This window comes from Tupaia chinensis, unplaced genomic scaffold (assembly GCF_000334495.1).
Source record: "Tupaia chinensis unplaced genomic scaffold, TupChi_1.0 Scaffold144909_1, whole genome shotgun sequence".
Lineage (NCBI taxonomy): Eukaryota > Metazoa > Chordata > Mammalia > Scandentia > Tupaiidae > Tupaia > Tupaia belangeri.
The window spans coordinates 1213156-1228321 of record NW_006204769.1 but is presented as its reverse complement, the minus strand read 5'-3'; the positions used below and the strand labels follow the sequence as shown (position 1 = coordinate 1228321).

Here is a 15166-nt window from a genome sequence, read left to right as displayed (position 1 = left end):
TTTGAGAGGCTTTTGCTATAGGGCGCGTGTGCTTACCAGAAAGACAGAGAGAGTCAGAGAGATAGAAAGCGAGAAATCACCCCCCAGGGGGAGATGGCCACGCCACAGTCCCTTCTCCTCCATTCTCCTCTTGGGATCTTGGACACACTTGCACACACGCCCGGCGTGAGTTTAAGTCACTGGGTCCAGGACTCTAACTGCGGTTGGCTACATGGGAGTTCAGCGACATAGCCATTACGCTATGTCCCCCTTTGACTCTTTTTATATTCTTCTGTTCCTTTGAGTTTTTTTATTGAGATGTAATTCACAGACCACAGAGCACATCATTTGAAGCATTCAGTTCAGTCACGTACAGCTCCTTCACAAGGTTGCACAATCATCACTAATTCCAGCTTGTTTGACTTATTTCAAAAATTGAAATACCACAGTGTAGTTCCATTCAGTAAATATCCTTTGATCCTTATGCGATATCACTGCAGAAAGTGAAGTCTGTGTTAAGAATGACGACAGCAGGATCTCAACCAAATAACCAGCTTTCAGACAGTTTCAATAACTGCAGCGATTTCCTTGCACTGTCTGTAGAAATTCTGAAACTGTGGAATTGAAATTTCAAAGCACTTGTTCTTTACTTGCCCTGAATGATCCGCCACTTTTAGCATCACTGCCACATACATATATCTAAGAGAGCTGCAACTGTCAGAGCTCACAGCCATGCCCAGTTTCCACTGACAATCAATGAGCTGATTGGTGACCTTGGATTTAGCATCCAGCAGGGGCTCTCCCAACCTCTCCACACTGGGTGCCGCGGGTTCGTCCAGCCGAGCCTGGCAGATCCTCCCGAGGTCCACCCTTCTGCTTTCTCTTCCTGCATTCTGCGGTCTGGCGCATGCCCTAGTAGAATAATTCTTTAAAAAACAACAACAACAACAACAAAAAAGGAAAGTTTCTGTTGGTTATACTCTGGCAAGTCTAATTATATTGCTTAAATTTGTTGTTGTTGAGGTTTAGTTTGGCTGTAGGGCATGTTTGCTCACCAGAGAAAGAAAGAGAGTGGAGTGTCTGGGAAGAGAGTGTCTGGGACTCAAATCGTGCAGTCAGCGATTTGAGCGTGTGTGGGATCCAACCACTATGCCACCAGCTGGCCCACTTAATTATTTAAGGCTCTCATCAACTGAATTAATCAATATTACTCCTTTTCCTACAAAGTTAATTTTATGGATTGTAGACAGTTTTTTGTGACTAACATTTTATATAAATTATATGTTATATTTTACATTATTTATAGACTAATGTTTCAACAGTTAAATTATTTAGTCATTGTCTATACCAACAATAGGTTGTTGGATTGGTTAGATTAACCCTATCTGTTTTGAAAGAGGAACTGTGGATATTATGAAGAATCTTTTGGCTAGATTTAAGAGGAGTACCGGGACCAGACGATGGTGTAATGGACTCTCCCACGTGGTCAACCGCAGTTTGCGTCCGGATTCAGTGACTTAAACTCATGGTGGGTGCGTGTGCATGCATGCCCAGGATCCCAAGAGGAGAATAGAGGAGAAGGGATTGTGGCATGGCCATCCTCTCTGAGGGAAAGGTTTCTCTGGTGAATGCACATGCTGTATAGCAAAAATCTAAAAAAAAAAGAGAGAGACTAAGAAACTTTTTCATTTTAATTCAGGTATCTAAAGAAGCTTATTCTTGGTGACTCTCTATACTACATAAAACAATGAAAGAAGCATGTGACTTAAGCAAATTTTAGGTTTAACTTTATTTATCTTTTTTTTTTTTGGAGAGGTTTTTTGCTATAGGGCGTGTGTGCTCGCCAGAAAGACGAGAGAAACAGAAAGTGAGAAATCACCCCCCAGGAGGATGGCCACATCACAATCCCTTCTGCTCATTCATTCGTCTCTCAGGATCTTGGGCACATATATACACACTCGCCCGGTGTGAGTTTAAGCCACCTGGTCCAGGACTCAAACCATGGTTGACTACGTGGGAGTCTAGCAATGTAGCCATTACGCCATCTGCTGGTCCCTAATTTTATTTATCTTTTAAAAAGTGATATAACCTATCTACTTAAATTTCAATTTAAAAAATAAAGTTTTTTCCCCAGCCTTATTTATTTATTATTCTTTCTTGGATTCTCAAATAGTGTCTTGGTTTAGGGCAAATTAGTCCAAAGTCTGACAGTTGTGGATCCTAAATTTATCTTGAAAATGTCCACTGTTTTTCATAATTTCTATTATGTTCTAAACCCCCCTCTGGTCTTCTTGCAATTTATTCTCTCCATTTCACTTTTCCAACTGGGAATTCAATCAAATTCGTGATTATCTAAAATCCTTTAATGTGGCCGGCTCTAGCACAGTGGTAATACACTGCACATGAGAAACTGGATCCCATAGGGGGACCGCAGTTGGAAATCCCCAGCCCAGGCAGCCCGAAACACACCAGGCACATGTGTGGGTACCCAGATCTAATGGGCCGGGGGACTATAGGAAGGGAATTACAGTGCAACCAGACTTTGTAGAGAGTGCTTATCTCTCATTGTCTCACTCTCATGTGCTCATGAACATGCTGTATCTGATAGAGGTGTTTTATTTATTCATTCATTTATTTTATTTTGACCAGAGAGAAAGACATACACGGAGATAAAGGGAAAGTCAGAAAGCAAGCCACCAGATCCAGGACTCAAACCATGGTCAGCCATTTGGGAGTGTCCAGCACTTTAATCACTATGCCACTTGCTCATCCCCTGATAAAGATTTTTAAAAGGGGGGAGGACCAGCCGTTACCATAATGGCTATGTCGCTGAACTCCCATGTAGTCAACCACAGTTCGAGTCCTGGACCTGGTAGCTTAAAAACGCACCAGGGATGTGTGCGTGCGTGCCCAGGATCCCGAGGGGAGAATGGAGGAGAAGGGATTGTGGCATGGCCATCCCCCCTGGGGGGTGATTTCTCGCTTTCTGTCTCTCTGTCTCTCTCTGTCTTTCTGGCGAGTGCATGCGCCCTATAGCAAAAAACTCTCAAAAAAAAAAAAAAAAAAGATTTTTAAAAGGGAGAAATTTAGGGGGCCCTAGGTGGCAATGGTGGTTAAGGCTGCTGGACTCCCACATGGCCGACTATGGTTTGAGTCTTGGATCTGGTAGCTTACTTTCTCACTTCCTGTCTCTCTCTCTGTCTTTCTTGCTCTCTATCTTCTCTGGTCAAATTAAAGTAAGTAAATAAATAAAGTTAAATAAAATAATTCTTTAAAAAAGGGGGAGGGAATTTAAATCTTTTAATGAATAATTTCCTTTACTTTACAAAGCCTTTCATGGTCAAAGCCTTTGATTTGCCTTTTCAGTTTCTCTGATCCTACCCTGGGTCAGTTACCTGTTGCCAAAGTAATGCTATAACAAACACAAGACCATAGTAGCACTCCACAGTATGTAGTTATTGTGAATATGTTGCGATAAGCTAGAAGTCAGGAGGCTCTCCTGATCTTAACTAGAGTCAGCCACATATTTGGGAGTGATTAGCTCTTAGTTCAGGCCACTGGGCTTTGCTCCACATGTCTCTCCAGCAGTCTAGCCTGGGCATGCCCCATGAAATTGAGCATCGAGAGAGCAAGTCCTGATCTGCAAGCCCATTTCAAGCGTCTGAAAGTAGCACATCTGCTGACATCTCATTGGCCAAAGCAAGTCACATTGTTGAGCCTGATAAAAAGCAGGTCACTTCATGCACAGGACAATGCTATGCAAAAGTGTGAGACTACAGGGAAAGGTAAAGAATTGGGGCATGGGGCCAGCAGGTGGTATGGTGGTTAAGGCACTAAACACTCCACATGGCTAACCACAGTTTGAGTCTCAGACCTGGTGACTTGCTTTCTCACTTTCTCTCTGTCTCTCTGTGGTCAAATTAAAATGAATGAATGAATAAATAAAATTAAATAAATCTTAAAAAAAAAAAAAGTTAGGGCCATCATTGAAATCTACCATAGCTCCAGCCTCTTACCCTCACTTTTGCACATGCAATTACATTTCAGCAATATTGTGTTTCTTAGAACTTTGCTCTCACCATCACAATTTTTTTTTGGCGGGGGTGGGGAGGTTTTTACTGTAGGGCGCATGTGCTTGCCAGAAAGACAGAGAGAGACAGAGAGACAGCGAGAAATCACCCCCCAGGGGTTATGGCCACTCTATATGTCATTCTGGTGAGCGCACATACCCTATGACAAAAACTTCTTTTATTTTAAGAAAGAAAAAAAGAAAATCACACTATGTGCATGTGCATGTGTTCCCAAAATACTAAGAGGAGAATGGAGAAGAAGAGATTGCAGTGTGACTATCCCCTCTGAGGGATGTTTCTCACTTTCCTGCTCTATCTCTGATGAATGCATGTGCCCTATGGCAAAAAAATCCCACAAAACAAACAAACAAACAAAAAACCACTAAAAGAAAGAAAAAAAAAAACCAGGATACAAAACAGTTTATGTTGTATGATGCCAAATATCTAAAGGCAAAAAGTGTATGTTAACTGTATATAAAGGTTACATATTGGAAAACTGTACAACCAACTATGAAGTTGATTATTTCTAGGTATTTATATGTTATTGTGATTTTCTATTATTGCTTTTGGAGAAAGAAATTAACTTCCTCAATCTTATTTTTTTTTTGAAGAATTATTTATTTAATTTTACTTATTCATTCATTTATTTTACTTTGACCAGAGAGAGAGAGAGAGGGAAAGTGAGATAGCAACTCACCAACTCCAGGATTTGAACCATGGTCAGCCATGTGGGCGTATCCATTACCTTACCACCATGCAACCTGCTGGTCCCAGCTTCCTAAAGCTTATAAATTTGCCATCAACAAAGTTTCCCTTGAGTCATGTTAACGCTGGTAGATCAGACTATTTTATTGACATAGTCATAAGATTTGGTCTCAGTTGGTATCTGCGGTCTCATGTTCATATTTGCCTTGTTTTACAGGTTTGGCGTCTATGTTCCCCTCTGCTGTTTCCACCAGGATAGTAGAGCGCATCTTCTTCTCACAGACTATAACTATGTGGTTCAGCACCAGGCCGTAGAGGAAAGTGCCTCAGCTGTGGGTGGATTGGCCAAATCCAAAGACTTCCTCTCCTTATTGCTAGAGTGTTTAAAAGAACAGTTCAATAATGCCACGCCCATCCCCACCCACAGCTGTCCCCTATCTCCAGACCTCATTCGCAATGAAGTAGAATGTCTGAAAGCAGATTTCAACCACAGAATCAAGGAAGTTCTCTTCAATTCCCTCTTCAGTGCCTACTATGTTGCATTTCTGCCCCTGTGCTTTGTGAAGGTAAATGGTTTTCTTGCTTTTATGTACTTCCTGGATTTGTGTAAGATTACATAAACTGGGTATTTCCTGCTTAATCCCCCTTTTCTCTGTCTCCCCTTTGGCAGCCTGGATGGTGGAGTTCGGCTGCATCTGGAGTGCACTAATACCGCTCCTGTTGGCGGATAGGTATTTCTATATGTGATGCACCCGTGGTGATTCCCTCTCTCTCTTTTTTTTTCCTTTTCTTTTCCTTTATCTTTCTTTCTTTCTTTCTTTCTTTCTTTCTTTCTTTCTTTTTTAGTTTCCGGGGAGAATAAAAATTGTGAAACATGTAGTAGCTTAACAGGACTGAGGTTTCAGTACTATTCAGTCTATCATGGTTGGTCTTAACATGATTATCAGGAGTTTCCTTGAATTTAACCTAACCTTTAAGTTTCCATTTACTTCAGTAGAAGGACAAATGGTCCGGATGTCACCTGGGCCCAAATCTTTTGGGACTTGTTAGAGCCCTTCCTTCCTGAACCATTCAGAAGCATTTCTGCAGCTGGAGTGATCTTTCAGAGAGCCCTCAGTTCTTCTAGAAAGGAAACACTTAAAATATAACTGCCTCTCCCTCCCAGTCCTAACTCATACAGCCAGAAAGTCAGGTTGAAGGATTTTGCAGGACTCTGCTCTTGACTTTCTGCACGGACAGCAGGACAACCAGTGCATGTGTGACTCAGTGTGGCCTTCGTCTGCAGGGCGTTTGTACGCACACACATCCCTGCCTCTGTTCACCAGTGCATGGATCATTTCTCTCGTCTGATCTTTTCCAGAGCACCCAGTACTATGACATGCGCTGGTCATGTGAGCACCTCATTATGGTGTGGATCAATGCTTTTGTCATGCTCACCACGCAACTGCTGCCCTCCAAGTACTGTGACCTGCTGCATAAATCAGCTGCTCATCTGGGCAAGTGGCAGAAGCTGGAACATGGGTCCTACAGCAATGCTCCACAGCACATGTGAGTAGGCCAGAGGGCGAAACCACGTGCACTCTTATACATGCTGCCGATCATGTTTATTTGCTTTGTATGTCATTCTTATTTTTGGCTTGGAACATTTAATTTTTAGTTTCTGTCTACTTGGATGCTTGTCATCATGCTAAACTGAACACAGAGGACATTAACTCATTTCCACCGCCATCCCCAGCCCCTCCTTCAGTACGTCCTACTTTTCAGTGCCCAGTCACGCTAGATTGTGCAGTTTGTCTCCCAAACTATGCTCTTGGAGTTCTCTTTGCCCAAATTCAAAGTCATGATATATTTTTAATTCTTTTTAGAAGACTTAAGATATGTCTTCTCATCTTTATCACCACAGCTAAGTAGTTGCTGGCTACTCACGTCACTCTGACACAGTGGACTTGGCTTCTTTCATCTTTTCTTTCTGTCACATGCAGATTTGTCCTAGTAATTTTCTTTGCCTGCGCTTTTTACTGTTTTTTTCTCTTCTTTCTAAAATCTCTATTGATCATGTCCCTGCTTCCCCCATGTTGAATCGAGAACTGTCCCTGACTGAGTTTTCTGAGTATTACTCTCGTTGTGCTCCCTTAGCTGTCATTTCTCCGCATGGCCTCTGTGATCCAAACGGCTTGCTTCAGAACCCATCTGTTCTCACTCTTCTGAGCCCATCACCATTCCTTTCTCTCAGACCTGGACCATCGTCATCTTCCTCCCTTTTATAATTTGAACATTTCACAAATTCATCCCCTAGAAATTTTTGTCCTAATGAAGTGGAACAGATTGAGGTGACCTTCCCTTCCCCTCTCCCCCTCAGAGTTCTCCCTTCAATTATCTGCCTTGATGTCTGATACAGATTAGCACAGGCCTTCAAGCCCAGGAACTGAAAGAGATTGGGCCAGGCTGAAAAGAAACCCGACTGTGGGCAAAGGACAGATTTCAATAAAAATTGAAAATACAATCCACAGTGCTAGTACTGTACATCTTCAGGCTACTGATGGCACGTGGCCATGAGGTGTACCATCACCTATGCTGGTAAGTGTGAGCAAGGCCGGCGGGGCATTCTCTGAACTGGGAAAGCTTCAGGGTGCTAGAATTTTTTTTTTTTAACATCTAAACTGTTGTCCCAGTTCTTACCCTAGGAGACTAACCTTTCCAAAATCCAGAAGAGATGAATTAACTTAGATTTATTTTTTTTAAAAGCTTAACCTGATGATCCCCACCCCCAACCCATCTCTATTACATTGATGCTGGAGAGAATGAAGCTTCTTCATCCCTAACTTCTTTTCCCTAGAGAACCCTCTATAAAAATAAACCAAGAAAGCGGTAAAAAGGAATCTCTCTGTCAGTACCTTATGTGTCTTGTGCTACTGTATAGCTTTTTCACAGCTGTGAGGTATCTGAATTATGTATTAAGCAAACTGATTTCCTATGGCTTTGGGGAATGTGATTCTGCAGTAAATGTCATGCTCGTTCGGCAGTGTGTTAACTCTGCACTACTTATGTGACCATCAGCATTCTTTCCTTGTTTGTCCTTCTAGCATTTCCACCCATAGACTCAGCTCACCTTGGATGGAGATGACAGTCCTCCTGCTCACACTCTGTGTTCTGGCTCACAGAGATTATGTACACATTTATGTCTGCTCGTTCTCCTAAGCCTCCATTAGTCCTTTGACACTGAGTTACCTATATCACTTTACAACCTCTCTGTGCTCTCTACTAATGAAGTTAATGATAACATATCCTTTCTAACTCCTTCAGTCTGCCCATGGAATTATCTTCAGAATTCAGGCAAATGAAGCCTTGAATACATAATCTCTTCCATAGAAATATAGCTGGCCTTGCCAGACACTGTCTTATCTGTGATCGCCAATATGCTAACGTTGCATTTCTTTCTCCCTTAGTTGGTCAGAAAATACAATATGGCCTCAAGGAGTGCTGGTGCGGCACAGCAGATGCTTATACAGAGCCATGGGGCCTTACAACGTGGCAGTGCCTTCCGATGTATCCCACGCCCGCTTTTATGCAAGTACCCCTTATTTATTTTCAAACACAAGCTTAGGGCTACATGTCAGGAGGCCACTCTTATGTGCAAGCACCTAGCACAGTGTGTAGCACACACCAGGGAATAAGTGCATGGTAATTATTGCTACTGCTGTAACAATGGACCTTATCCTTTGAAATGCCTTCTGAGAGGGAGTTTGAAGTTCTTAGACTATTATTCCAGTTTCAGTAGCTTAGCTAGTACCTCTAGTTACTTAGCAGTTTGTTGAATCTAGTATTACTTTGAACCAAGTAGGCAGTTATCTAAGATTTGCTTTTTCATCTTCTAATTTTTAAAAAAAATTATTTATTTAATTTTATTTAGTAATTTATTTTAATTTGACCAGAGAGAGATACACAGAGAGAGAAAGAGAGGGAAAGTGAGAAAGCAAGCCACCAGGTCTGGTGTTCGAACCGCAGTCGGCCATGTGGGAATGTCCAGCACCTTAACCACCATGCCACCTGCTGGTTCCCATTGTAATTTTTACTTTGTAATAAAAATTATAAAATAATTTTGGTTTGGTTTACTGGAATCCTTAAGATATATTGTATCTGTGCATTCCTAACTGACAGATAACATGACAGTTTTTTTTTTTCTTTTTTGGTATTTGTCTTATATATTGTCTTTTTAAAATACTTTAATTTCCACTTTGGAAATCAGACAGCCCCCATGATCTGCAGCCTAATTTTTACCTTTACTTGGATTAAAAGGAAAGAAACTTAAAAGTTAGAAAAGAAAAAAGCAATGAATACCACTAAGGTCATTTCCTTTTGCATTTGAACTTACACCTTGAGTTGTGTTATTTTTGGTCTCTAAATATTTCAGAAATTCTGGCTGTAGGAGATAGAAATACTTATATTAATAAAAACAAACCCCAGCTGACTAGTGGGAGTGGGTAAAGGAAGTCGAATGTCAGAGACTGTGCTTAGTAGAGACGTCCTTAGTGCAGTGCATTTCCATTGAATGGTCATTATGTTGTAAAAAAGAATTGGAGATCTTTTTCTTGAGCTATTTGTATCTTTTTCTCTGTTAGTCTCTCTCCATTTTTTGTGAAGGTACATAGACTTTCTGGTTCTGCAGGCATTTGTTACAGTAGGAGCGTTTCAGTTAAATGCTGGGAACTTGTGTCAGAGCAGGATGATTGTGAAAAACATGGTGGGAGTTGGGATAGGTTGGAGGTTGGTAGAAGTGTGGGAAGAGGAAAAGGCCCTTGAATGAGAGAGCTACATGCATCTCCTTTTGGTTCTAATGGAATTACGCCAGATGGAGGGGTGGACTTCAGTGGCTACCACGTAGACGTTTGGCTTCTACATAGCCTAATTTGGCCAACTGAGTTCTCTAGGTCACTACTGACTTCTGTTGGTCCTTGCTGTTCCCCTGAAACTTGTAATGGTCAGATGTTTTATTAGAGTTTCCTGCTTGAAAAATAAGTATTTTTCTTGCTGGTTTTGGACATTTGAAGAATCAGATGGGATCCATAGAAGACAATTAGACAGGATAACTTATTACTTCTGCATTACCAAACAGTTAAACCTGGCCTTCTTAAAGTGGTCTTTGGACTGTCTTCATATAAATCACCTGGCCCACTCTTTAAAAACAGTGATTTGGGTGGCTAGCAGGTGGCATAGTGTTGAAAGTGCGGGACTCCCATGTGATCGACTACTGTTCGGGTCCCGGGCCCAGTGGCTTGAAACTCAGACCAGGTGCATGTGTGTGTGCCCAAAATGGAGGATAAGAATGGAGAAGGGATTGTAGTGTGGCCATCCCCTGCTTGGGGGTGATTTCTTGCTTTCTGTCTTTCTGGCGAGTGCACGCACCCTATTGCAAAAAAAAAACCCTCTCAAAAAACAGAAAACAGTGATTCAGGGATACCTGTTCCAGACTAGACTCTCTGGAGGATCTCAGAATTTGTATACTTGGAAATGATCCTTAGGCAAACTGAAATTTGACAATGTTCATTTTAAAATGTGCCCATTTCCTATAGCTGTTAAAGGCTGTCTTCATGCTCATTCAGATTATAGCTTGCTGAAACATTTAATTATAGACCTCGCCATGGAACCTGAAATTACCTTTCTGAATCCTGTTAGAACATTAAATTTGAGCCAATTTTATATACGCTTTTATTGAATATCATGTAATAAAATCCAAGTTAAACATTTTCTTCCTCTTGAAGAGGTATCCTGAGTACCTTTCAGCTCTGTTATAGTGATTTGGCTTTAGTCTGGGGTTTTTAAGCTCTGCTATCTAAATTCCATCTAAATTAGTTCTTTTAGAGCTGATATGTGAGAGCTTAAAAAAGTTCATGGAAAGAAGGAATTAAAGTATGAATTGATTTGGTGCAAAAAGTTTCAAGGGCTGGCTGTGAGATGCAGTGGTAATGCACTACTCAGGAAACGCCAGATCCCTAAGCAGCCTGAAACACACTTGGCATGCATAAGAGTGCCCGATATCTGATGGCTTGGAGAATGGAGGAAGGGGATTGGGGCATGGCCAGACTGTTCTCTTTCACTTTGACATGTGCCCGCATATACTCTATTGTAAATAAAGAAAAGTATATATGTATTTTTACTTTTTTGCCCATAGGGTGCGTGCACTCACCAGAGAGAGACAGACAGAGGGAAAGTGAGAAGTCACCCCCCCACCCCCACCCCCCTGCTGGTGTGTTGGTCACACCATAATCCCTTCTTCTCCATTCTTCTGGAATCTTGGGCACACATGCACCCAGCATGAGTTTCAAGCCTTGGGGTCTGGAACTTGAACCATGTTCAGCCACTTGGGTGTTCACCAACGTAATCACTATGCCTATCTGCCTATATTAAATATATATATTGAAAAACATATATTAATTTGAAATCCACACGTCATTTTTTTCATAATACACATTTTCCATGAACTCGGAGAGCCCGTGTCTATTACTGCAGTCTCTCCTCATCTAAATTGAGCACTAGAGTGGTTAAGCAGAACTGTTAGATGTGTTTCTTTGCAACCTGTGACCTATGGTAGGTACCTGCTTTGGTACGTGTCTAGTCATAATGCTTTTTTATGTGTAAACCAGGATTTAGCCAGTTAAAGTGAGGAATTTGGTGGGAGTGAAAATTGCAAGCTTTATTTTCAGTCTGTCTCTAATTCTGACTCATTATTCCTTCCTTTCTTGTTGTCTTTGTGAACCCTACTTCTCAATATTCAGGGAAGAAAAACAGTAGAAGTATGTGGTATAGAGAATTTCAGTCAGTGATTACGGTGGATAAACAGTTTAAAGAAAAATTTAGGAGACTTTTATTGTTATTTCAACTAAAATTTCCCTCTTTCCCCAAAACTTTTCTCCTGTTGTTTATGTCTTAGATCAACCCACAGCTAGGAATGGTTTTCACATTGTTAAGTAATTATATTTTAAGTTGTTAAATAAGTAACTACATAATTATCTTTCATTTTTGCCTTGCCTGAAATAATTCCCATTTTGTCCTTTATCCATCCTCTGCCTTAGATAAATATGTTTTGGATTATCATCAATAAAATATATACATAAGATAGAATCTAAGGAAACTATAGGTAATGTTCTTTTTGAAATAATTACCTATTTAATTTTATTGTTATTATTTTTTAATTTTACCAGAGAGAGACAGGAAAAGTAAGAAAGTAAGCTGTCAGATCAGGGACTCAAACCGAAGTCAGCCATATGGGAGCTCAGCACCGCAATCACCATGCCACTGCAGGCCCCGGTAGTGTTTTTTTAGACATAATTCCTTTTAATGTTTCAGGGGCACTGAAATAGAATTTCTTTTTTTTTTTTTAAGAATTATTTTATTTAAGTTTATGTATTTTATTTATTTTGATTTGAGCAGAGGGAGAGTGAGAGAAAGAGCAAGAGAAAGAAGGAAAGTGAGAAAGCAAGACTCCAGGTCCAGGACTCAGACTGTGGTTGGCCACATGGAGTCCAGCACCCTTAACCACCATGCCACACGCCAACCTCAAAATAGAATTTCTTTTGATTATTCCTTGATTGAAAAGGGAAACATTTGAATTTCTACAGCAAGAAATAGCTTGAGTGATACTCAGTATTCAGTAAGCACATCTATTTGTTATTGCATATGAGAACCTATACTTCTGAAATTACTTGAGAAAAATAAGTGCAATAACCAGTCTTTTCTCTGAAATAACGTTTTGCTTTTTAACTTCCTTACAGTTTCTATTTCATCGTCCATTAAGGCTGTTAAATCTGCTCATCCTTATTGAGGGCAGTGTCGTCTTCTACCAGCTCTATTCCTTGCTGCGATCGGAGAAGTGGAACCACACACTTTCCATGGCGCTCATCCTCTTCTGCAACTACTACGTTTTATTTAAGCTCCTACGGGACAGAATAGTATTAGGCAGGGCATACTCCTACCCACTCAACAGTTACGAACTCAAGGCAAACTAAACTGCCTTTCAACAATGAGGGAGAACTCAGATAAAAATATTTTCATACGTTCTATTTTTTTCTTGCGATTTTTATAAATATTTAAGATATTTTATATTTTGTATACTATTATGTTTTGAAAGTCGGGAAGGGTAAGGGATATTAAATGTATCCATAAACAAGGTGATGTGATCTTTCATGTGTTAGTATATTTGAACAATATACATATGAGAAGTATGCCTCTTCAGTAAAGAGAATGATTCACTTGTTTGGCTCTGGAAGAACTCGTTCATTCATGAGCAAATCTCGTGTGCCACTGGGCACAGTACCTTTGGCGTGTCTGCCCTCCTTCCAGCCCTTCTCTTTACTTTTAGTCCTCAGCTGGCCAGTAATTGCGACAGAAGGAGATCCATGAGTTGCCTGCTGAAGCACATTCCCTTTTAATGGCCAGTGGTTTGGAATACTTAGGGAGCAAAGTGGGTTGCAGTTTCAGGTGGGGTTCTCTTTGTTGCCTACTGGGAAGAAGCATTTCTGAGGTAGAGACTCAGCTGCTCTATGCTACCCGGTGACATTTAAATGTGATTTTGAATAAGCTCAAAGGAAGTACTGTCCCTCAGTCCAAGGGCTCCCAAGACTCCTGTGTTTTTGATGTCACTTTCTGTTCTTTGACTTTTGCTCCCAAAGGTTTTCCATTACTCTTGGTTATTTGAAATATACTTTTTGAGACAGAAAGTCTTTATAGTGCTCACAGGAAGGAGATAATACATGGCTGGATCAGTGGGGAAGAGTGCAGATACTGTGTGGGCAGGTTGAACGTGCCAGGTCACTGGAAGAATGAGCAGGTTCTCAGCTGACCTGTCTAGGATGCAGTCCAGCCGCAGCCTACCTATAGTGGCCTTAGGGCAGGAGTTACAAGGGAAGTAAGGTAGAAAGATGGTATCATTGTCCTCAGAGGGTTCGATCTACATTCAAAGTGTGTTTCAATTTTTATATTACAGAATCTTTCTGTAAGCATAAACCTGTAGAACTTCCCAAGTTCTGAGAGCTGATATACATAGTTCATTGATGTGGTCCTTTTAACTGAACTTCTGAGGCCGTACCTTGGAGAGCCTAAATGTATCATCATGTTTTCTGGGTTTGGTTTTTTACACTATGAAGCTTTAGGTAAAACAAAATATTAAGTAGGAAGTAAAAAGACTAATCTTAATAATTCATAAGCTGGCTTTGAAGATAATTCTTTTGTTTTGGAGAAGATTTTGCTATAGGGCGTGTACGCTCACCAGAAAGACAGAGACAGAGAGACAGAAAGCGAGAAATCACCCCCCAGGGGTTATGACCACACCGCAATCCATTCTCCTTCATTCTTTTCTTGGGGTCCTGGGCACATGCACACACACGCACGGCATGATTTTAAGCCACCAGGTCCAGGACTCGAACCGTGGTCTACTCCATGGGAGTCCAGCAATGTAGCTATTACACCAACTGCTGGTCCCCGTAAATATACTTTTTTTAAAAAAGTTAAACTATTTAGCATTTAGTCTGAGTCTTTTCAACCATTCAATAACTAATATGGACCACCAGGTGCTGTAATAGACACTAGGGATAGAGAGATAGCATTGAAATAAGAAATGCAAGGACCCTAATAAAGGGATATAGTACTGAATAAGATATACGAGGACCATCATAGAGCTTACAGTTCTGGGCACAACTAGGTGGTAAAAGGGGGTGGAGTTTAAGAAGACTTTTGTGCAAGTTAAAAGAAACTAGCATGTTTATATACAGAGAGAAACTTGAATAATGGATGGAAGGAGACAGAACACAGGAGTCTTGGGAGCCCTTGGAATGAGGGACAGTACTTCCTTTGAGCTAGAAAGGAGACTAGGTGGCAGTGGGAGATCGAAGAAAGACGTGATAGAAGCTTGTGAAGCAAGAGGCAACTCCTTCTAGAAAGCTTAGAACGTGGAATAGCCGTTGTAGATGTGGGGGATAAGGCCACTGCTGAGGTGGTAAGTGGTCTCACAAAGTTGTATGGTTTTCTCGGATCTAAGTCACAGACACTGTAAAAGGGTAGAGAAGTCCTGGTCTGTCCTAGGTTCCAGGCTTGCCAAACAGTTGGAGGTGGTGGACTAGTAGTCAAGGGGCTTAATGGTCCTGGAGAGAGTAGTTGAGCTGACACAGCTGGGTCTGGAAAGGCTAGGGAGGGAAGTAAGACTTTGAGGGGGTGCTATTTGGCAAGAGTTGGCTAAACCAGGCATTGGTAATCTTACGCAAATAGGAATAAAGTAACAGGCATGGGAGAAGGTTTTTAAAATGAAAAACAGGAATTTAGGATCACAGTACTTGGTGGTAAAACAGTCTGGTGTGTAACCCTAGAAGCTGAGTTGAGGTGAAAGCAGCATGTGTAGCAAGAGTATTAGGTAGGTTTTCCTC

General features: G+C 41.1%; 1 protein-coding gene and 1 pseudogene across 2 annotated transcripts in view; one reads left to right on the top strand and one right to left on the bottom strand.

Annotated features, from left to right (window-relative positions):
* TMEM39A (transmembrane protein 39A) overlaps positions 1 to 13017 on the top strand; it is a 44566-nt gene extending 31549 nt beyond the window's left edge. For both annotated transcript variants that reach the window (XM_006167634.3, XM_006167633.3), the window contains 4 exons: positions 4972 to 5320; positions 6115 to 6302; positions 8201 to 8321; positions 12524 to 13017. In XM_006167634.3, the coding sequence (XP_006167696.1) occupies positions 4972 to 5320; positions 6115 to 6302; positions 8201 to 8321; positions 12524 to 12757 (892 nt within the window). In that variant the 3' untranslated portion in view covers positions 12758 to 13017. The remainder of the gene's footprint in view (positions 1 to 4971; positions 5321 to 6114; positions 6303 to 8200; positions 8322 to 12523) is intronic.
* On the bottom strand, positions 275 to 4791 carry LOC102476759 (COMM domain-containing protein 6 pseudogene; annotated as a pseudogene).
* Positions 13018 to 15166: the final 2149 nt, after the last annotated feature.